The sequence below is a fragment of the Corythoichthys intestinalis genome, chromosome 16, assembly GCF_030265065.1.
Source record: "Corythoichthys intestinalis isolate RoL2023-P3 chromosome 16, ASM3026506v1, whole genome shotgun sequence".
NCBI classification, from domain to species: Eukaryota; Metazoa; Chordata; class Actinopteri; order Syngnathiformes; family Syngnathidae; genus Corythoichthys; species Corythoichthys intestinalis.
In genome coordinates, this window is record NC_080410.1 from 40,385,457 (window position 1) to 40,410,296 (window position 24,840).

The 24,840-nt window shown below is 39.6% G+C and overlaps 1 protein-coding gene across 1 annotated transcript in view; it reads right to left on the bottom strand.

The window, feature by feature from the left end:
- Window positions 1–4,315: 4,315 nt before the first annotated feature.
- Window positions 4,316–24,840, bottom strand: part of plcl5 (phospholipase C like 5) — a 197,626-nt gene continuing 177,101 nt past the window's right edge. Inside the window, exons 5-6 of the mRNA XM_057818015.1 lie at window positions 24,428–24,537; window positions 4,316–9,899 (exon numbers count right to left, since the gene is read on the bottom strand). Of these exons, the coding sequence (XP_057673998.1) occupies window positions 9,519–9,899; window positions 24,428–24,537 (491 nt within the window). The 3' untranslated portion in view covers window positions 4,316–9,518. The remainder of the gene's footprint in view (window positions 9,900–24,427; window positions 24,538–24,840) is intronic.

The following is a 24,840-nucleotide window of genomic DNA, read 5'->3' on the forward strand; positions in this document are numbered from 1 at the left end:
ACCCCTTTCATCTCTGACTGGGTAGCCACCCTGTGCTCCGTCGCAGGTCGCTGGCTGGGTGTATCGCCTGGATGTTGCCTGCTCCGGCGGGGGACCCTGCCCTGCCCTGGGCTTGGTGGGCCGCTGGGGGTCCCGTGGCGTGCCGTGCCATTTGGGGGGCTGCGGCCATGGCTCATGGGCCGGGTGGGCGGATGGGAGTGGGGTTGGTGTGCGTCCCCTCTTGCCATCCCTGAAGGCCGGTTGATGGGTGCGCGGGTGGCCTGACCACCCTGGATCCCGGGGGAGGTGATGGTTCCTTTGCTGTTCTGCGGGGGGAGGGATGGACAAACGCGCAAAACCCCCCACGGGCCCTCCCTCCCCGGGTTGCCTGGGTGGGGGCCGTGGTCCTGGGTTGGCGCCCGCGTGGCGTCTCCGCTCATCTGCGTGGCTGTCGCGCGCTTGGTGGGGCTCGCCTACAGCTGGATGTGATAGGGCGCGTTCGGGTGGGGGGTCCCGGTGCAGGGAGTGGCGATGGGGCGGCGTAGGGTCGGTCACCAATGGGCTTACACTCACAAGGGATTCACACGATTACTGGGTTCCAGATCAGAGAGCTGATTTGTGTACACTCTACCCCTTTCAACCACTTAGCTTATAGACTCCCCCACCTCCGTCCCCCTCTTTCCCCGGTCAACAGGCCTACCACATGGTGTCAACCGGAAATACATCTCGCTGACAATAGCACCATCATATTAGTAGTTAGTGTAGACGTTCAATGTATTTCTTGTTGTTATTTTGTGTTTCTTAGAATTAAATTTAAAATCCTCCTTCTTACATTTAAGACCATTAATGGGTTGGGGCCATCTTATCTCACCGATGCTCTGGTTCCATACCGCCCCAACAGAACACTCCGCTCTCAGAATGCAGGTCTACTGGTAGTTCCCAGGGTTTCTAAAAGTACTGTCGGAGCTAGAGCCTTTGGCCACCAAGCCCCTGTTTTATGGAATTAGCTTCCAGCTAATATTAAAGAAGCCGAGACAGTCTGCACATTTAAGATTAGATTAAAAACGTTCCTATTCAACAAAGCTTATGGTCAGGCTAGTTGAAGTCGACTCAAAGTTTAGTCTAAGCTGCACTAGAAGCTATAAAGCTGGGGGAAGTACAGCCACTGAGTTCTATCTCCATTTTCTCACTCTACCTACCACCAGTGTTGTTAATAACGGTGTTAGAATGTAACGGTGTTACTAACGGCGTTATTTTTTTCAGTAATGAGTAATCCAATTAATTACTTTTCTCATCTTGGCAATGCCGTTACCGTTACTAAGGCGGGAAAGGCGTGGGTTACTATGCGTTACTAAGTTGGTTGAATAAAAAAAGTCTGAGAGAAACGGACTCATGGAGACGAGAGAGCAGAGCAGGAGTGGAGAAGACGCCGTTGCAACCACGATGCTAGGTGGCTCCAATAATACCTGACTGTAGCCATAGCCGACAAACTACACCCACATGACACGGTAGATATCATATTATAGAACTAGATGCAATTGACAGACACAGATGCATTGGCAACATGTTTTAAGGACTACATGCGTTAGTAAACAGCCGCCATCTTAAAGCAGTACACCTCTCAGGAAGGCTCTGATGTAGATATCCTTCCTAGCGAACCTAAGTAACTTTTTTTTTTTTTTTAAAAATCTAAAAAGCTCCTAAATCGGCAAAATCTTAACTTAAATCTATCTTTAAATGATGAAACAGTTTTAAAACTTACACATGTTGAAAGTAGACAGAAGGGAACTAATGCAATAACGGGAGCAATTTTAACAACTTTAACGGTTGATTCACAACTTTAAATGACTTCCACACATAGCAAAGGTTACTATCTAGTTATCGCAATACCCTTGTGTCTAGTTAAGTGGAGGGTAAAGAATTGGGCTAGGGCCAATTGTCCCCCAAACCCTTTAAACTTCACACTGCGTGATTTTTTTTTTTTTCCCCTCAAAAAAAAAAGAAAAAGAAAATTATCACTAGTTACTTTACCAAGTAACTAATTACTCTTACATTCAGGTAACTGAGTTACTAACGCAATTACTTTTTGGGAGAAGTAATTTGTAACTGTAATTAATTACTTTTTTAAAGTAAAATTAACAACACTGCCTACCACTTATCTTACTTTATTTCTATTTTCCAATGTTAATATCTAGTTGTCTAGTCTCTTCATCACTAGTCACCCGGTGTCCCCTTTCCCCCCTCCCCTCTGGGGAGGGGCTATTTTTCAGCTGCAGCCTCCTGACTGTCCGGACCCCTGGCTCAGGCATGAAAATGGGTCAGGGGTTAAAAAGGTGAGAAAGGTGTGGAGGAAATATGTTCCGGCGTTCTGCCAAAATGTCCGCCGTCGGCAAAACGTCCTCCATGTGGCGAATTTGACCATTTTAATTTTTCACATAAGGCTTAGTATTTGAGTTAACGGGGGTTTAATTAGTTGAAGGAGTTGATTTCAACCACCATTGACTCGCGCTAACTTAGCCACTCCGGAGCCTTGAAACTAACAAATAACTGTCAAACTGCACAGAATTTGTTCAAATCATTTCCAACGACTAATTAAACCCCGGCTAACTCAAAGATTAAGCCTAATGTAAAAAAATTCTGAACTTCCCCTTTAAAATAAAGACCATTGAATATGGCCCTTAAAATGTTGTCTATAAAAGTTTTAGAGCAATAAAACAAACAACACAAATGAATAAAATGAACAGGAATCATTCAAAGTATTTCATAATGGGTCCAAATTATTTTTCGAACAGATCATGTGACTATAGAACCTTAGAGACAGCCGTTTGCATTGCTTAGCCAAAACTACAGCTGAGGAGGCAAGATGGATATTTAGAATTTCTTTAAACCTAAGCTTTCAAAACCCTCAACAACAACTGAGCTTGAACCGAGGATTGAGCACGAGCAGTATCAAAAAGTCCTGGCTGTCGTGTTACCTGTTGTGCTGTAATTCCAAGTGGTGCTTGAATTGGATGCTTATAGCGGTGGACAGTCTTTTTGAGCCAGCGCAAAGTTTGCAGCGCACGGAGATATTTTTGTTATCTTTACTGGACAAAAATGTGAAGTAATGGCTGTGTTTCCAGTGTGCAAATGCAGCCGTTTGTAGTATATCTCCTGCCTATTTCATTGCATCCTGGCGAGGTAGCAAGGCTATGTTGTTTTGGCCGCAAACTCCCAGCGCTCATGCATCATGGTAATACACGTGACCCTTTTTGTTCCATCCCCGATTAAAAAATGTGACATGTGATGTCACTCCCATGACTACAGTATTCTTCATTCTACACACATTATGGGGCAATAACAAAATAGTAACGCACAGGCATCAAGGAAAGTAATTTTACTCAGATTACTGATTTAGAAAAATGAACGCGTTAGATTGTTCTTTACTGAAAGAAAGTAATCAGATTAGTTACGCATTACGATACCGCGTTATTGACAACACTGCTTTTATATTACCGTTAAATACACAAGCTTGACGCTACCTTAACGGGAGCTATTTTTTCACCGGACGCTCCGGCAGTGTTCAACGCAAGCTGCAACGAACGGCAGTAACTTTGTCATACCACAAAATATGAAAACGAAAACCATTACTCACTAAATTCAATATGCTGGCAAATGCATTCATCTAAAAACAATTGGGAGTGATACTTTACCTCCTCCAGCGAATGTGAATTTGTGCTTAGTACAAGATCATCTGTCGCAATTAGCGATCTTTGACGCTCTTTTTTTTTTTTTTTTTTTCCTCCCCGCATACAAACTGGTTTCTCTCTCAGCGGCTGTGATTAACCTCAATGAAGTTGCTGTCCTAGCTAAGCCTTGCCTATCATTCGTCTTTGTAAGTTTTTAGTAACTTTGTGTATTGAATTTGAAAGGAAAATGTGTGTTTTGTTTCTGACGAACTTTTTCATGAAGCTAAACTGTTGAAGCTACTCACATGTGGAAAAATACGAGTGTACAACGTTTTAAATGTATTCATTTGGTATATTTCAGTTACCACGATTTGAGAGATCAATAAATTGAAGAATTTACGCCTTGCGTTTGGAGTGCTTGTTTTTGGGTTTGCTGGAATAGCGTCACTGACACACGCAGCATCAAACAGGGGAAGGGGTAAGCGCTGCCGCGCCAAGCTAATTCTGGCTGCATTTTCGACACATGAAAAATAACGAATACGTACTACTGTATGACGGAAAATTTGAGTGGTTTTGTAACCGCGACGTTTTCATAGCATGGTAATCCGTGAAGGTAACTGGCACATGCCTACAAACGACCCCCCCCCCCCTTAAAAATTTTTCTCCTCGGATCTACATGATTCACGTAGGTCATCCTTTTTGACTTCAAAACGGCGAATTTCGCCGAAAGGTGAGAGATTTTCATGCCTGCTGGCTGGATGGACGTCCTCGTTGCTACCCCTGTCTCATCTGGCTAGATGGACCTCTTCTTGTTCCTTTACTCCTCTGCATCTTTACGGACTGTAACTTCGCCTGGTAATTCCCATTAGCGGTCCTGGGGCTTCCTGTCTATCAGTCCTGGGAGTGGATCTCTCCTGACTGCGGTACTCCCCAAGGTTTCTCATTTTCTCCCAAAGACTCTGGAGTTTTTGGAGTTTTTCCTTGCCGGCATGGAGGGTCTAAAGATGGGGGATACCCAGGACTTGAATTTATTTATTCATCTTTGATGCTTCATTTGCTGTTTCTGATTGTGTATCATATTGCCTCTGCAAAGCCCTTTGAGACAACGTTGTTGTGATCCAGAGCTATACAATTAAAATTGAATTGAATTGAATTGAATTTTCTTTCTGGGCTTGCGTTTCTTTTCTTCTGTTCCCCCATAACCTCCATCCTGTTCGCTGCTTTGTCATAATAAACGAGGTATGTTGAATGATCACAATGGGAGTATGTCATACTCTCAATGTGAAACATTAAAACTGTTCAGACCAACCGGGCACTTAGACTTCCATTCTCCGTGTCAAACAGCTGAACAGGACAGGTTTATTTAAAAAATGAAAATGAAAAAAAATAAACAGTGACACCATTTCAAAATCGCAAAAATATGACACATGATAAACAACGACACCACTTTTAATGGGTCACTTTACAGTATCCACATTCACTCTGCAGTGATACACATGGCTTCATATATATATATATATATATATTCTATATTTTAGTTTTTTTTTTTTTCTTTTTAACCCTGGTGTTGCGGTGCTAATCCATCCTTGCAGTCCCTTTGAGCGGCAACTGTCCAAACAATCACATAATGCGGAATTAAAAGTTTTTAAAAAAGCGTCTATCAACATTTACAACATGTCTACAGGAGCTCTCTTATTATTCCATTTTTTTTTTTTTTTTTTTTTTTTACATTTTAAGAATTTCACATCGAATGACAGAAGGTTGTGTCGAGTCACATCATCTGATGGTGGTTTTTAGGTGAAGTGTCCAGGACGTCAAAACTAAACTCCTGAGAAAGGATGGTTCTAGACTAGAGCTATACAGATGCCAGAAGAGGAATAAAAAATGTGAAGGTATAAAAAATGTAGTGGCAAAACGAGAGCCTGTACCCACAGAGTAGAATCGGAACAGAACGTGAGCGGGTATGGAAAAAGGATGTTATTCCGAGAGAGAAGTTTGGAGAAAGCAGAAGAGGACAATGCTAAACATGTATTCATGAGGGGGGAAAAATCGGTAACACTTTATTTGACAGTGGTGTCATAAGACCGTCATAATTATGACATGACACTGTCATAGGCTTCAATGAATGCTTATGACAGATGTGTCATAAGTGTTGGCCGACAAATAACCCTAATTTTCAGATTATAATCTGCTACTTTTTCCCCTCATCTTGAATCCTGGGTCTGCTTATTTGTTGATTTATTTGGGTTAAAAATAACACTTTATTTGACTGTCAATCGTCGTTAACTTTAATAAGCAACTCCAGTGCACTGCCTGACCAACAAAGAGCAGGGAGGGAGAGGGAGGGAGAGTGAGACTACGCGATCGGCTTGGGACAGCTCATCTGTATTTTAGGGGTGTCAAACGATTAACATTTTGAATCGAGTCAATCACAGCTTAAAAATGAATTAATCGTAATTAATCGCAATTCAAACCATCTATAAAATATGCCATGTTTTTCTGTAAATTATTGTTGGAATGGAAAGATAAGACACAAGATTGATATATACATTCAACATACGGTATCTAGGGACTATATTTGTTTATTATAACAATAAATCAACAAGATGGCATTAACATTATTAACATTCTGTTAAAGCAATCCATGGATAGAAAGACTTGTAGTTCTTAAAGGATAAATGTTAGCACAAGTTATAGAAATTTTTTATTAAAACCACTCTTAATGTTTTCGATTTAATAAAATTTGTAAACATTTCAATCAAAAAATAAACTAGTAGTCAGCCATTGTTGATGTCAATAATTATTTACACAAGGCTCATAGGTGCTGAAGCCTATAAAATCAGTGACACCTAAGCGCCAGCAGAGGGCGGCAAAACTCCATAAAACACAATTAACATGTGGGCATTTCACTGTACTGTCATTTAAATCTGTCTGAGCGGGGCATGTGCGTTAATTGCGTCAAATATTTTAACGTGATTAATTAAAAAAATTAATTACCACCCGTTAACGCGATAATTTTGACAGCCCTAATTATTAGCAATTGTTTCTACAAAATGGATAAGTGACAAGACTTTTGTCAGGGACTGTACTTAATAAACATTGGCCCGGCTTTCGCTCGCTAGCGTGACACCCAAAACCAAACGTCGAGGGGTAAGCTACATGGACGCTAACCGTCAAATGCCTTAGCCACAACTGGATTCATTACCTTATTACTATTTATCTGTCACACAGCTGCTGGAAACACAAATGTTGTTAAATCTATCTGCAGGCAACCATGAGATTGATTTTTGATTGGTTGATGACAGGGTTGTTCCGATCATGTTTTTGTGCTCCTGATCCGATCCCGATCATTTTAGTTTGAGTATCTGCCGATCCCGATATTTCCCGATCCGATTGCTTTTTTTTGCTCCCGATTCAATTCCAATAATTTCCGATAATTTTTCCCGATCATATACATTTTGGCAATGCATTAAGAAAAAAATGAATAAAACTCGGACGAATATATACATTCAACATACAGTGCATAGGTACTGTATTTGTTTATTATGACAATAAATCCTCACGATGGCATTTACATTATTAACATTCTTTCTGTGAGAGGGATCCACGGATAGAAAGACTTGTGACTTTGTACATTGTGACTAAATATTTCCATCTAGTGTATTTGTTGAGCTTTCAGTAAATGATACTGTAGCCATGCCCAAATGCATGATGGGAAGTGGAACCATGACTGTGCGTAGTGCTGCCAATTGATATATCTTCTCTGCGTTGAGAAATAATATAAGGTGTTAAGAAAAAGATCAATCGCTACCTTGCTTCCCCACATTGCATCCCATGATATTTCTAATCATAGGGAGAGGGATTGTAAGGCTTTAGCCATTTAAAAAAAGGCTCCAAAGGCTGCCAAATTTCACTCTACTCATTTTACGCTGCCTTTTATCTCTCTATATAGGTAAAACGTCGCCATTACAGATTGAGCGCGACAATGCGTGAGTGGGTCGTGCAGCGCGTGATCGGACCTGATCGATCATCTTTAGTTGATGATTTTACGACACTGTACGGGTGTGCGCTGGTCCTCATGGCAAACGTAGCGCTGGTCGTCATGGGAAACATAGTCTTCCTTAAGGCAAAATACTACCGCTTTTGTCCACCAGCGTCACTAAAATCAACCAAAACTGAAAACTTACCAAGTGTTGCTTTTAGAGCTGAAACGAGTACTCGAGCAACTTGAGTTTAAAAACTGATCCGAGTAATTTTATTCACCTCGAGTAATCGTTTATTTTGACAGCTCTAAGCATCACGTTTTGCTCGGACTACTTTTAATGCGGGACAACGCGCTGTCACGTGCGGAGAGGAAGAAGGGAAAAAAAAAAACTTACTGCAGCTGACAGCCGCCACAAACGACGCCGACGTTGCAAAATACTAGCCCCCACGATGCTACGTTGGTAACAGCTAGCGTCTGATGCGTCTCATAAAGATCACATGTATGTTGAACTAGATGCGCAATGACAGACTCGGCCGCGTCTGGGCAGCGTTATTAAACAGCCGCCATCTTAAAGCAGTACAGCGCTAAGCGCTAATAAAGAGCGCTAAGCGCTAATAAATAAGATTAACGTTACTGTCGCTACTAGCTCACGTAAAGTTAGCCCTGCGGAGGACTAGGTTTCAATTAATTATGACCACTGTCGTTGCGTGGCTAACGTGTCTTACATACAGGCTTTAACATAACGTAGCATTGTGGAGTGATGAGGGTGTAAAATAAAAACTTAATCATGCTAACTATCAATTTTAGCTCAGTAGTCATTGCTGGATAAAACACCAAGTAGCACTGGTCCTTAATGTGCTCCAGTACAGCCTGTATCATACATTTATTTTGAACACTGCAAAAACTCTAAATCCTATCAGGACTTACAGTTTAGACTAACTTAAAACTTAACTAGAACTTAAAAATGGCTTGACACAAAGAGAAATTCAATTGAAACACGAGGGAAAAAATCCTAACTTTTAAGTGATGTGTGTTATCAAGCGTAACGGCATTTTTAGGTAATATATATAAATATATATATATATATATATATATATATATATATATATATTTTTTTTTAAATAAGATCTAAAAGTTTTTTGAGTGAAAGCAGTGAATTAGTCTTTTTTTTTTAATTCTAGCTACAATATACATCGAAAATAAAGACATTGATTGACTGAAAGTGGTTCAAGATTAGATGAAATGTCTTGTTTTCTCATGTATATTTATAATTGCTCTTCACCTAAAAATATATTTGTTTTATCCGATTACTCGATTAATCGATAGAATTTTCAGTCGATTACTCGATTACTAAAATATTTGATAGCTGCAGCCCTAGTAGCTTTAAGTTTTTTTTTTTTGCCTCTGTATCTTTACATAAATGAGTACTTTATCCACCACTGCTTATGACATATCATTAAGTGTCAGCTAGAAAATTATGTCACTAACTCAATTTAAGTCTAGTCCGCATCTTTTACATCCATTCAAAAGTGACATAATATGACATTTAATGACATCTGTCATAAGCATTCATGCAAGCTCATGACCGTGTCATATCATAATTTTGACGGTCTATATAAAATAAAGTGTTACCGAAAATGTTTTTAAAATGAATGTATTATGACTGAAAACACATTTAAGTCTTCTCCTGCTCTCTCAGGAAATCTTCACACTTGCGTTTCGCTTCTAACACGACGACCTTTCCTCCTCACGGTTATCATCCTATTAACACTTTGCTCTCTCTCGCTTTCTTTACCGCTGGCGACTTCCCGTGTCATTTCCAGACCTTTTCCCGCTTCATTTTTACTCTCTCTCGGGCGCTCGTCTCCGTGGGCACAGGCTGCGGGTCAGCAGGGTCCCGCCGGATCCTCGCTTAACGTCTCCTTCTCCGTAATGGAGTCCAGAGGCGCGGCTGCCTTATGCTGCTGGAAGTGGAAGTGCGGCGGCAGGGGAGGCGGAGGGGTGTAAGCGGGAGGTTTGGGATGAGTTTGAAGCAGCGGAAGCGGAGAATGAAGTCCGGTCCAGGGTTGGGCTTGCGAGGGGGAAGACAGCTGGGGCTGCGGCGGGGCCTTGGCCGGAGGCTGCGTCTGGTGTTGCTGGGAATGATGCGGCAGCTGAGGGGAGGATGCGCCGTTCTTGCTGAGGCCACACGACTGAGCCGCACAGTGGATCTGACGCAGGGTATCCAGTGCTTCGCTTTTGGCGTGCTTTAACAGGTCCGCTTGGCCCTGCCATCACACACACAAAAAATAAGATTAAAAAAGGGGTGTCCAAACTACAGCCGGCGTTTTTAGTAGCCCACAGCAAATGAATGAAAATATCAGTGAATATGCTTGCACAAGAAGCTTAAATTCAGGCCTACATTCTGTTGCACTTTGCAGCTTCAACACTAGATGGAGCTAGTCATTTGAACAGTGGCCGTCCATTAGCTTAGGAGTCAAAACACGTTTAAAACAATATAGGAAACTGTAAAGCCTGAGTTATACTCCTGCGTTGCGGTGACGGCGAAGTGATTACGGCGTCAATGAGCATTCGATAGTTTTGCGGTGAGGGAACGCGTTGCCCTGTAATTCGCTGCCAAGCCACTAGAGGGGTGTGGCGTTATGTTTGTACGGTTTTAGGGCATGCTTGTTGACTTTTGCTAGTCTAGTTTAACGGAGAAAAAAAATAAACAATGCAAGATGGAACGCTAGAATGTTAATCTTCTGCTCATCAACAATGAATAAATGTTGATAATACAAATGTTGAGGGGCAAGTCTGGCAGACTTTTGAGTTCTAGACTCGGGTGGAGACAGCTAACTGTGGCGGCTAGCTTCAAACTGGCGTCGAGCACTGCATCCAAGGTCTGCAAAGCCCTCCAGCCCGATTTGTTTGCTGTGTCCTACAACAAGCCATAGCAGAAAATTCCTGGCGTCTATGGAACTTCCCAAACTGCGTTGGGAGCCTTGATTTTAACGTTATTATAAAAAGCACCGAGGCACTCTCAATCAGTGATGATGTATCGCGTGTGAACTGTCGGTTATTGAAAATTAAAGATCAAAACAACTCTTTTGACACCAATCCTGTGCTTTATTCTTCATATACATGAAGTGTGACACGTAAATGAGTCACAGACTCACAGCAAACATATGTGCACAATAAATGATGAAGTGCACCAACCAAAAATACGACATAAAGCGATAAGAAGTTGGCAGTTTTTGGCCGACTGGGGCACCGCTTCGTGTGGCCACACGATTCCGAACACACACGTCTCAGTGGTTCTTCCATTTTTTTATTTCAATCGCCGACCTTGCCATTTGGCAATCATAATAATGTCTTGACGAGACTTGCTCTTCGATGATACTCCCGTCGGCTTGGTCCATTTTTGCGTGTAGAAAAATAATGTTTTAGAATGGCGGTGATTTCACGCTGAACCGGAAACAACAGTCTGAGCGAACTAATCACAGTCCATTTCCACCACGTCATATGCGTTGACGTAACGCTAGGCTGACGCTAGGGTTTGAAATATCAATAGATGCGTGTCAGGCTACGGCGCAGGGTCGTAAATCGGGTCTTCCTTGATGGCGCAGGTCTGACGCGGAAGTATAACTCGGCCTTAACTCTGCAAAGCTTTATTATCGTGAATATGAATATATATACCTCTGCAGGCCTGGCCCTGGGTAGCTAGGTACCCAAGGCAACATATAGCTAGGAGCCCCATTCAAAAAAACCAAACAAAACAAAACAAAAACAAAAAAAACCCACAACACAACACAACATGAAAACAAAAACCCAAAAACAACACCCCCTCCCCCCCCAAAAAATTATATTTACTGTATATTTTAAAAATACGTTATATTTCGCCAAAGCACTGTAGAAGCTATTGTTTCTAGATATAATTCAATAACAAATTATCCTTATGGCACTTGTTGCATTTTGTTCATATAGTAAAACAAGCAGATTCACATAATTTTCTTGAACAAATAGCCATAGAATTCTCAACACTGTTTGCCTCTTGGGCTTTGTGACCACTTGATAGCGCCACAAAGCAAATGAACCATCATGAAGCTTTGCAGCCAATTGATTCAAAGCTTCATTGCTTCAAGAAGCTTCACTTGGCCATCACTGCTCAATGTAATCTCTCACTTTCCTTGGGAGACACAGACAATATCTGCCGCCATCTGCTGTCAACACTGTTGTCGAACAACATGCCTCATGCCCCTCAGCATGCATTGCAACCAGAAGTGGGTAGAATAGCCAAAAATTTTACTCAAGTAAGAGTAGCGTTACTTAAAAATAATAATACTCAAGTAAAAGTAGTCTTCCAAAAAATATACTCAAGTACTCATTGATGAAAAGAATACTGAAGTAATGAGTAATACTGTGAGTAACTGCTTAAAAATTTGTTTGATTTTTTTTTCTCAGCACTAAGTTATCAATATAAAAACTGTTGTTACAATGATACTGTGCAATAACCTATTACATAATCACATTAAGCCAAAGAACTATGAAAAAAATAAATAATAATTGACTTCCAGCAAGAGAGAGAGAAAAAAAAAGAAAGAAATGAAGCAATATTCGTCCAAATAGCATGATTGCCCTCTAGTGGAGAAAGTAATTCCTAGTTTGAATAGTGAATACCTCTTTTATAGTTACTATTATGAAATTAAAAGGATAATACATCTGGTTTTCCGTGGTCATTCGGTGCCAAATAAAGACTGGGAGAGAGGGTAAAATTTGCGCTTTTGAGTCATGTTGAGAAAAGCACTCTATATCAAATACTTAAATTTTTATGGTGCTTTAAAGACACCACATGATTGAACAGGCTGGCGTGATCACAGAACGGCAAGCTTGCATCTGATCGGTAGAATGGAGTCATGTGATTATTGTTGCGATTTCTCATTGGTGAAATTGGTAGAACTATTTTTGGCATCGCTAGCAAAAAAAATAATTCAATATGAAGCATAAAGAGGAAAAATGTAACGACTCTTGTGTAGCCTAAATTAACGGAGTAAGAATAGCGTTTTTTTGTCACAAATTTACTCAAGTAAAAAGTATGGCTTGGTACAACTACCCTTGGAACAATGGTTCTTAACCCTTAGATGCATAAGTGGGTCAAAAATGACCCGGTGAGGTTGTTTTCTTGAAATATCTACGGAATGAAAAATTGTTATCAATTCATATTCCCGGTATTCCTCAAAAAATATGTTTTTGATATAATACCATTCAAATTTTTGATGAACTTTTTATACATTTGAAGGAATTGTCCTTTTTGTATTACTACCCTAAGCTTCCACAAGTGGGTCAAAAATGACCCACATGGAATTCAATGGGAATCTTTCATTCTTATCAACTTTGGCTGTCAGGAATACATTTACCGTGGACCACACAGATTAGATTATGTAAAAAGTGACATCCCTTAAGAAGATCATTTTACACAGCAAGAGCTGATACGTGTACTGTAAGTATTATGTCCATACAGTATTTTGTGTGTGTGTGTCTTTCAGGACTATTTATTATTATTTATCAACAAATAAACCTACTTCATAACTAGCTAGCTAACTAAGGCTAAGTTCATATTGCATATCGTTCATATCCTAATGCACAATTCCAATTTTTTGTCATATCTGTCTTTTTGGCGTACCCGTTCGGACTGCCTTTGTCGCAGGGCCCTATTTTTGGACGTTGACTAAGTCCAGGCAAAGTAGCGTTTTAGACCAGGTTTTGGACTGGTTAGTCCGCACTTTACAGGCTTTATTCCACTTCTTTTAGCTTCTGGTCCTCTATCTGATGGGCATAGAAACTGGTTTGCTCAGTGGAAGGTTGACTTTCACTTGTTATGAGGAAGTATTACAGACCGACGGGTAACGTGCACTGCGTTGACATAAAAAAAAGAACCCATTGTGTCGCATTTTACGCCATGAAAATAGAACGTGACACAAAGATGCGATAGAACGAGAAAGTCGACATGAAAACAAAAATACAAACAGTGCGAAATGAATTGAGTTTTTACTTTTCAAATGTGAAAAGCAAATCAAAAGGCAAAATTATTTGTTGTAAATGAACACTTTTTACTGGATTTCTGAAAAGATTTTTTTTGTAAACATAATAACTGTGTACAAATTCATTTAATTTGATATCATTTGGGATGTAAACACGGCAGGTGAATGCAACTCAGCAGCTTTAATATTGAACAAAATAAGTTACATTCCTCCAAATCTGAATGAAAAAAATCTATAAAATTAGGGGTGTCAAACGATTAAAATTTTTAATCGAGGTAATTACAGCTTAAAAATGAATTAATCGCAATTAATCGCAATTCAAACCATCTATAAAATATGCCATATTTCTCTGAAAATTATTGTTGGAATGGAAAGATAAGACACAAGATGGATATATACAACATACGGTACATAAGTACTGTATTTCTTTATTATAACAATAAATCAACAAGATTGCATTACCATCATTAACATTCTGTTAAAGCGATCCATGGATAGAAAGACTTGTAGTTCTTAAAACACAAGTTATAGAAATTTTATATCAAAACCCCTCTTCATGTTTTTGTTTTAATAAAATTTGTAAAATTTTCAATCAAAAAATAAACTAGTAGCCCGCCATTGTTGATGTCAATAATTACTTACACAATGCTCATGGGTGCTGAAGCCTATATAATCAGTCGCACCCAAGCGCCAGCAGAGGGCGGCAAAACTCCGAAAAACACATCAAGTACACCTTTCACTGTGCTCTCATTTTAATCTGTTTGAACGTTAATTGCGTCAGATATTTTAACGGGATTAATTTAAAAAATTAATTACCGCTCGTTAACGCGATAATTTTGACAGCCCTAAAAATAAATAATAAATATTGGTGGGAACGGATTACGCTACACAAGCACTTTATTGTGCTTGTTGTTAACACTTGTGTATGTAAATCTGATGTTGGTAGATTGTTTTCTTCTTGGAGATGAAATGCATGTGTGGCAGCTTAGAATTTTTTTTTTTTTTTTTATAGCGTTTTGACAGTTGCTGTCATATTTTTGGAATCAAAGCACCATGTACCGGAACTGCGTTCTGGCCCTGAATCTTATACCGGAACTGCGTTCCTGACAGTTCTGGCGCACTTTCACCCTTGACTAAGACAAAAATTAAAAGGGCTGCCAAAAACAACATTGATTTGAATACATTTTCCCGTTTTGAATCTAGGGTTGTTCCGATCATGTTTTTTTGCTCCCGATCCGATCATTTTACTTTGAGTATCTGCCGATCCCGATATTTCCTGATCCGATTGCTTTTTTTTTTGCTCCAGATTCAATTCCAATCATTCCCGATAATTTTTCCCGATCCTATGCATTAAGAAAAAAAATTGAATAAAACTCGGACGAATATATACATTCAACATACAGTACATAAGGACTGTATTTGTTTATTATGACAATAAATCCTCAAGATGGCATTTACATTAATAACATTCTTTCTGTGAGAGGGATCCACGGATAGAAAGACTTGTAATTCTTAAAGGACAAATGTGACTTTGTATATTGTGACTAAATATTGCCATCTAGTGTATTTGTTGAGCTTTCAGTAAATTATACTGTAGCCATGCCCAAATGCATGATGGGAAGTGGAACCTTGCGTAGTGCTACCAATTGATATATCTTCTCTGCATTGGGAAATAACATAAGGTGTTAAGAAAAAGATCACTTACTACCTTGCTTTGCTTCCCACGATATTTCTAATCATACGGAAAGGGATTGTAAGGCTTTAGTCAATTAAAAAAAGGCTCCAAAGGCTTCCAAAATTATCTCTACTCATTATAAGCTGCCTTTTAGCTCTCTATATAGGTAAAACGGCGCCATTACAGATTGAGCGCGACAATGCGTGAGTGGGTCGTGCAGGGCATGCATTAATTGCGTTAAATAGTTTAACGTGATACATTTTTCAAAACATTAATTACCGCCATTATTGGGATAAATTTGATAACCCTACCTAAGCCAGAACTAAAGACTCTGGATGAGTGTAACGTATTATGTCTGTAACATTAAATACAATTAGAAAAGGATTTAATTAAAATATATACAGTACTGTGCAAAAGTTTTAGGCAGGACACCTGCCTAAAACTTTTGCACAGTGCTGTATATATATATTTTTTTTTAATAACCAAAAATAGGCACTTGCCCTAAACTTTTCTTGAATGACGCATATATATACTGTATATATATATATATATATATATATATATATATATATATATATATATATATATATGTTTATATGTTTATACTGTATATATACACACACCGTATATTAAAAAATATTTTTTGCCGATTCCGATACTTTGAAAATGACGTGATCGGACCCACATCTCTATTTGAATCATTTGCCTGTACATGAAGCATTTTGAAAGCAGTAAGTCATAGAGGTCTTCTGAGTAAATTATGGAATTGGAGCGAGTTAAAATGTTAAAGGACGAATTTTTATTATTTAAATAGTCACTGAGCAGATAAAGACAATGTTCTGACGAATGTTGCAATGTCAAAATTAGTGGAGAAGAAAAATACGACTATGAAATCTTGACCTGTAGGCATTGCTAGTACAATTGACATACACAAGGGGGCAGTGTTGCACCTTCAACACAAAGGCCTCGAGTCTTTCCTGCTTTTCTCCAGAGTACTCATTTGTCCATAATGTATAAAATTCCTGCTGGTTGCTGCCACGTCTTTACTATACAGTTAGTTGCACCTAATAGGACATTTTGTGTAAATAAGGCTTTTTAATGACTTGTACACAAATAGTTTTGTTACTGGGATGCCTACACCACCAAAAAGTTGAAAATTTAACAACTAAATAAACTGTTTGTAAGACATGAATATCTGAAAATGCATTTGTGCTCAAAGGCATACATGATTTTCATTAGTATTTGTGATGAACGACGTCTATTACACAAAAGTGTTTTAACCGGCATTGTTTATCTATACCTGTGTATTACACTGACCCCTGTTGGGCAAAGCACACACCAGTAGGAGTAGCACAATGTTCATTGAATTAACGCAAATGTTTCCAAATGGTGAAAAAATGCACCTATCATATATTTAAATAGAACCCAAAAATGAAAAGGTACAATAACATCCAGTGTCAAGTATCATCAACTTTTCTCATTAACTCATTGCTTGCCATTGACGTCAAATCCATTTGAAGTGGGAGTGGCTTTCGATAAAAACCCAAATGACAGAAGTTGTTTTTTTTGCGTAGGCTGGAAATGGCTTTTCCCTCTTTTTAAGTGGGAAATGAAAATTCGCAACACGAGTGTTGTGAACTACGACCACGACGAACTGATAACGCTTGCCTCGACAATTCTCTAGCGCTAGCGTGTGTTGTCATGGTAACGAAAGTCATTCCTAAGTTCTTGATCCTTTGACATATTGTTAACAAAAGGCACCTCTGAACCGCTATGGTTTGTGGGAAAATGCATAATACTGTACAGTATGTACTGTTGCATCATTCCTGAAGCACCCCCTCTTTTCCTGTGAGTTTGCACATTTTCCCCTCCCCCTGAACTTCACTGACCCGCTGGGCAGTGAGGCATCCCAGCTGGTCCTGACCTGCAAACTAGTTGTCAAAATGTCATGTAATGGTAAATTTACTGTTCTCCCAATGAAACAAACCTGATCGGAGGGTATAAAAAATGTCATTTCTTTGGAAAAAACCCACACAAATTATGTAAATCATGACTCAATGGCATGAAATAAAACGGCGACAAGCTTTGCTGACGCTCTTACTTGGGTGCGTTTAGAATGTTGTGATCCATGGGGGGGCTAAAACCAAGTAGCGGGCAAAATCCCACCACTTTATCCTTATTAAATCCCTAATCCCCCTCCTTGTTTGTTCAAATTGGACCCCCTCCTTAGTAGAGGAGTCATTTGTCTTGTTAAAATTAATGTTGAGTGGTCTTGAAAACAGAGACAAATTACACGTTTAAAGACAAGCAGTATATTGATTCTATATAGGTGTCGGCAACCCCAAATGTTGAAAGAGCAATATTGGACCAAAAAAAAAAAACAAAAACAAAAAAGAAATAAAGTCATGTGAAAAAATAGGACACCCCATTAAACATTAAGTTCTTTATTAAGAGATGCTTACATACAGTGTAGCACAAAGTGACTACACCCCTCGTATTTCTGCAGATATTTAAAGAGCATACGACAGGAGAAAAAAAGTCTTAAATAGCATTATTATGTGAATTAGAATCATATTTTGAGACGATTCGACTATTTACAACAATTTAGCAAAGCGCAGATGACGAGATATATATACATATATACTGTATATATACAGGATATTCTTTTTATCCAAGTATTTTTCCCCAATAGCTAAATAAATGGCTTGAGAAGGACCAGTCAGCCCGTCGAGGGGGAACTATTCACGAGGAAAACGCGACGAAGAGAGCTGCAAAATGTCATTGTTTCTGTCTCTTTACTTCAATATTTTTACAGAATATTCTTTTTATCCAAGTATTTTCCCCAATTGCTAAATAAATGGCATGGTCATGACAAATAACAGTCTTGTGCTAAATGGAATATGAAATAATAAAAATGCACTTATTCAGGATGACATGGCAAAATTACTCCATAATGGTCAAAACTGTCGACTTGACCTTTACTGTCGCACCTCTCAACGATATTTTTATGACACCTAAATCAGACATATGTCATTTCCCTTCCCTGGCTACGGAGAATGTAAACAAACCAAGAGGCGTGACAGCTAGCCGACATGCTAACCCGAACCGAGTGATGTTTCAAAGTCTTCGAAGCGGAAAATCACACATAACTAGCCCGGATTATTTGACATGACGACTGGGTTGTCGATTGTCTTCGTGGATCGGCAATTTACAGCTCATTCCGTGGAGGAGGGCGGCTGCAGTTGTTGTGCAGCTAACGTGCAGCTAATGTGCATGAGGAGAGCTTTTTACATGCCTACCAATGATCAAACGTAAGTAGTCCTTTATTTAAAGAAAGTTTGTAGTGTTTACCTTGTAATTGCTGTATTCGTATTTGACATAATACAAAACAAGATGTTTACTCACTTCCTCGTGAGTCCAATGGTCCCACAGTAGTAGGGCTTGTTTTGGCCAATATCCACGGCAGAGGTTGCGCTAGACTTTTTCGTTGTCTGTCATTTTGACTGACAGGGTCATAAAAATCCGGTCATAATCTATTTTTACCCGTCACTTAAATTTTTAAAATGACTATATCTTGATGCAGTCACTATATGTATATACACAATAATACTTTATAATATAAAGTAACTAACATTAGTGCAATCATGGATTACAGTAAGCAGGCCAGTACTGTGTTTCCATATATATTTTTATTATATTATGTATATACAGGATATATATATATATATTATATATATATATATATAAATATATATCCCCCCCCCCAAGTGGGACTTTCCATGATCGTAATACATTTAATAATAATAAAATATTATATAATTCCATTCTATATATATATATATATATATATATATATATATATATGTATATATATTTATATTTATTTATTATTATTATTAAATAGAAATGCACGTTGATATGACGCACATACAGTAAAGGCAACTTCCAATTTTTTTAAAAAATCGTTAGAAATTGTATGGACTTACAATCCGCTAGCTTGTTGTTTCCTGTTGTCTTCCGAAATACACCTGGGTGACGGTGCGTCAAGTGTTCGTTCATAGCCGACGTGCTACCGCGGTATGCGAGCTCAGCTTAGCAAAAAGAGTACACACAGTGGTGGCACCCTTCATATTTTCCTTGAAATAATTTCAGGCTCTGGCTAGTCTGGTCCGCTTTTTTGGCTTTATGCCGCTTTCACCGTGTTACCAATTCTGCCCTTCTTGGTAATTGGCGGCGTTTTCAACTGCTCGCCGCAGTGAGGAGTGAACCGGCGATTCACTTGATTCGTTGTCATCCTTCACTGCATCAGTCCCTCTTTTTCCACCTCTTTTATCAACACCATCGTCATTTTGGGGCTTTTTGAAGAAACTTCGGACACTCAGTTGCCTTGACATTTTACCGAGTAAGGCCAACGATGTCATGCATCAAGAGAGACAATAGCTAATTAATATGCTCACTCGCCACCCTGTGGTCTGGGGTGTGAATTGCAACCTGTCAAAATGACAGATGGACTTCAGTTTTTTCCGTCACCGTTGTAAAAAAACGGTCAAAGACGGAAAATATTCGGTTAACGCGACCCCTGATCCACGGTGAATGGGAACCTTTTGAAACTCCAAAAAGGCGCACACGCCTCTTCCCTCATACAGCAGGATTTTTCTGCAGCCGTTTGGCTGGCGTGATGCGAAAAATAAACGTATTAGTCCGCAAAATCATCTGAATCCTTAGTCCTCATAACACAACAGTACGGCTGTATAGTGAAGAGGACGCCTTCATCCGTACAGGTCACAGCGCCCTCCTCCTCAATGCAAGACCGAAGCCGGAAGTCACTCATTTTCGTGGCGAGGGATTCAAAAAACTAAATAAATATAGCAATAAAAATGAAATAAATATGAAATAAACATGCTTTTTCGTGTCACATGCACTTTAAAGTTACCGTCAATAATTTTATTGTTTGCATCTTAATGACAGATCTTGTCAATGATTTAGTGTACATGTGTAAACATTGTACTTGCACGTTTTTTTGTATTTTTTTGAGTCAAGAAAATGTTTTGTCAATTTATTTTTATTTAATCAGAATGTGCATTGTATTTTTGTTTGGTCTAAAGAATACCACCTTTACCACCTTCGACCTGCCTTGTACTTGACCGACATTAATAAATGGACCCATGCTTGTATGAAAAACAATTGTGGACCTTCAAGATTTGTATTTGAGGACCCCTGGTCTAACTCATTGCCAGCCATTAATGGCAATAGAAGTTTGTGTAATTGCTATATAAGCAAGAGACATTGTCTTTTCTTCATTACATCCTGTGGAGAATTTTGATGACTTACCATAATAAACAAAACTCTAATCACTCAACTCCACAAGGTCGACGCCTGACCAGCTGTCTTCTGTGCAATGAACATGCCGCCCACAAGAGATCTATAGGCGTACCCAACTGGCAGAAATGTATAGATGCAATAACGACATCCTTGGCACTGACGGCAACCTGCGCGGGTCTATTGAAAAGAGGATGGAATCCACCGTTTTTTTGTGTCATTCGGAAAAGGTCGTTTGAGAGTGTTAGAGGAGAAAATACATTTAAAAAGAGAGAAGAAAGAACGCCGCCGAGGTGGTGTTTTTGGAACATCATGTCTTTTGATTTATTCTTGCCAGCGTCCTTGAACTACTTGAGGCCATTTTCTGATAAAAAGTAAGCTCATACAATATCATTTTTCCCCAGAGAAAAAACATTCTTGTTTTACGACGAAGCGGGTTGTTTGCATTCTTTGAGAGAACTCATGCTTAGATGAATTCCAAACTGGCGGCTCGGAAACCGAAAATGGGGCTTGGATCGGGAGTCGAACATGAACATGCAACATACAACTTACTGTTTTCATTTACTGTCATTTTTGGATGATTAGGCTGCGTTCAAACAGCAGGCATATCTGATTCCAATCGGATTCCTCCTCAAATCTGTTTTTTTAGGGCTGTTCACACTATTTTTTTAGCAAGTGTCCAAATCAGATCTGGACCTGTTCAGAAAGGGCCACAATATTGACACACCTGCCGGGTTGCCATGGGAACGAAGGCGTCATCCAACATACAGTGCCTCATAGCATGCATTGCAGCGCCACGGATGTAAATAACAATAAAATTCATGTTCTTTGCTAATTATTTCTTCAGTTACTGTTCCCGTTGTTTCATGAATTGCTAGTTATGGTATTTGGTAACACTTTATTTGACAGTGGCGCCATACGACTGTTATTAGACAATCACAATTATGACATGACCCTGTCATGAACATTAATGAATACTTCTAACAGATGTTATTTATTGTTATCCGGAAAATGATCTCACTTTTGAATGGATGTATAAGATCCAAGCTGGACGTAAAAGGAGTTATTGACATAATTTGCCTGATGACACCTAATGACATCTGTCATAACCATTCATTAATGCATATGATAGTGTCATATCATAATTATGACAGTCTTATGACGCAGCTGTCAAATGAAGGAAAAGAGTAGTGTCTGATAGTCTGAAAATTACGGTAAAAGTTTTTTTTTTTTTTTTTGTTAATTAAACTTTTGGGGGCGGCACGGTGGCTGAGTGGTTAGCACGTCTGCCTCACAGTTCTAAGATCAAGGGTTCAATCCCGGGCTTCGGCCTTCCTGTGTGGAGTTTGCATGTTCTCCCCGTGCCTGCGTGGGTTTCCTCCGGGAACTCCGGTTTCCTCCCACATCCCAAAAACATGCTTGGTAGGCTGATTGAACACTCTAAATTGTCCGTAGGTATGAGTGTGTGCGTGAATGGTTGTATGTCTCCTTGTGCCCTGCAATTGGCTGGCAACCAGTTCAGGGTGTCCCCTGCCTACTGCCCCGAGTTAGCTGGGATAGGCTCCAGCACCTCCGCGACCCTCGTGAGGAAAAGCGGCATGGAAAATGAATGAATGAATGAATAAACTTTTGGGAAAAAAGTGGAAAAAACATGTCTTATATGTATATTTCCAATGCTAAATCTGAATAACTTCATTGAACACATAATGAGGGGCACTACCTCACGGTTTTTCACTTATCGCGGCGGGTTCTGGTCCCCATTAACAGCGAAAAACGAGTGTGTATGTTTAAAAATGTTCTATTTGTACTTAAAGTGCATGTGACACGAAAAAGCATATTTATTTCATAATACACGCGGTATTTTATGCTCCTGAATGATATGGACCGCTTGGATGTGTGTGGAAGCGATCGCTATATTTATTTAATTTAGTTTTTATATTTATTTCATTAGTTTTTTTAATCCCGCGGCATGAAAATGAGTGACTTCCGGCTTGGGTCTTGCATTGAGGAGGAGGGCGCTGTGACGTGTACGGTTGAAGACGTCCTCTTCACTACAGCCGTACTGTTGTGTATGAGGACTAAGGATTCAGCTGATTTTGCGGATTAATACGTTTATTTTTGCATCACGCCAGCCAAACGGCTGCAGAAAAATCTTGCTGTATGAGGGAGAGGCGTTTGCGCCTTTTTGAAGTTCCAAAAGGTTCCCATTCACCGTGGATATTGGCCAAAACAAGCCCTACTACTGTGGGACCATTGGACTTACGAGGAAGTGAGTAAACATCTTGTTTTGTATTACATCAAACACGAATACAGCGATTACAAAGTAAACACTACAAACTTTCTTTAAATAAAGGACTACTTACGTTTGATCATTGATGGGCATGTAAAAAGCTCTCCTCATGCACATTAGCTGCACGTTAGCTGCACAACAACTGCAGCCGCCCTCCTCCGGGGAACGAACTTTAAATTGCTCTCCGCCGGGCGGTTTGCCGGTCGGCGAAGACAGTCGACAACCCAGTCGTCATGTCAAATAATCCGGGCTAGTTATGTGTGATTTTCCGCTTCGAAGACTTTGAAACATCACTCGGTTCGGGTTAGCATGTTGACTAGCTGTCACGCCTCTTGGTTTGTTTACATTCTCCGAAGCCGGGGAAGGGAAATGATATATGTCCGATTTAGGTGTCATAAAATATCGTTCGAGAGGTGCGACAGTAAAGGTGAAGCCGACAGTTTTGACCATTATGGAGTAATTTTGCCATGTCGTCCTGATAAGTGCATTTTTATTATTTCATATTCCATTTAGCACAAGACTGTTATTTGTCATGACCATGCCATTTATTTAGCAATTGGGGAAAATACTTGGATAAAAAGAAAATCCTGTAAAAATATTGGAGTAGAGAGACTGAAACAATGACATTTTGCGGCTCTCTTCGTCACGTTTTCCTCATTCTGAATAATTCCCCCTCGATGGACTGAATAGTAAAACCGATGAGCCCAGTCTCCTGCTGACGTCACCCACCTATTGGGGACGCTAGAGCCCTATAATGGTAGGCGTGGCTAACCGGCAGATTAAACGACAAATTTCTCGTCATCTGCGCTTTGCTAAATTGTTGTATATAGTCAAATTGTCTTAAAATAGGATTCTAATTCACATAATAATGCTATTTAAGACTTTTTTTCTCCTGTTGTATGCTCTTTTAAGGGTATTTTTATGCAATACATTTTCTGCTTTCACATAAAAGTGGCGAATGATTTTGTACAGCCTAGACAGTAGAAAGTCAGTAATAGTGAGGCGGAAGTACAGAACAGCTGGAAAAAAAACAAAAAAAACCCAGCATATTAAAAAAGATTTACTGTATTGTTTAATTTCACTTGCTCCTTTTTAGTCATAATCTATTTTATGGTCAAAATAACCATCATCTTCGCTTTGGGGGATTCTCAACAGGCAGTTATAATTCTCAGACACCCTTTTGATGTTATTTGATAAACGGTTACCGCTACGTGTTTGGCCTTCAATGACGGAAAGCATCCATCTTCACCCAAAAAACTCTGCCGGGGGAGCGCTTTCACACGACATTAAATGAATTGTGGCGTGAGGATGCCGGGATCAAAATATCCGCTCAGCCGCCCTGTGCGGCATGTGGCGCTACATGTCTCCATAAATTACCGCAATATAGGGAAGCTAGAGGAGGGACGTATTTCTCTCACGTCGTCTTATGAGGAATTAGAAGGTAAGCTCATCTGTGGGAATGAGCATGTAATGAATGTGTTGATGGAGCACCTTGAGCACGGTGATATTCCAGGCGTAGCTCTCCATGGCCTTTTGAAGTTTGCGTCCCTTCAAGCCCTCTTTTGCGCCGATGCGATGTAGGTCCTCGTGGAAGTCCAGACCTGCACAGGTAAGGAGGATTTTGAACACAATATTTATCGACATTTTTATGACGTTAATTAGGAGTGGGAACATGGTACATCATGATACGATACGATTTGCGGTACAAAGCTCACGATAACGATGATCTGACGATATGGCGATACAAAAAAATTATCGATACATTGGTCAGGAAATCATTCTAGGATATTCTACAGAGAACTAATAAACAGAAAAACAAGCTTCTGCTGTGCATTGGAATGAGTTTAGCACTAGTAGTTTATCCAGGTTTTTAGAAAGAAAGATAGCCAAATACTCAGTTATGT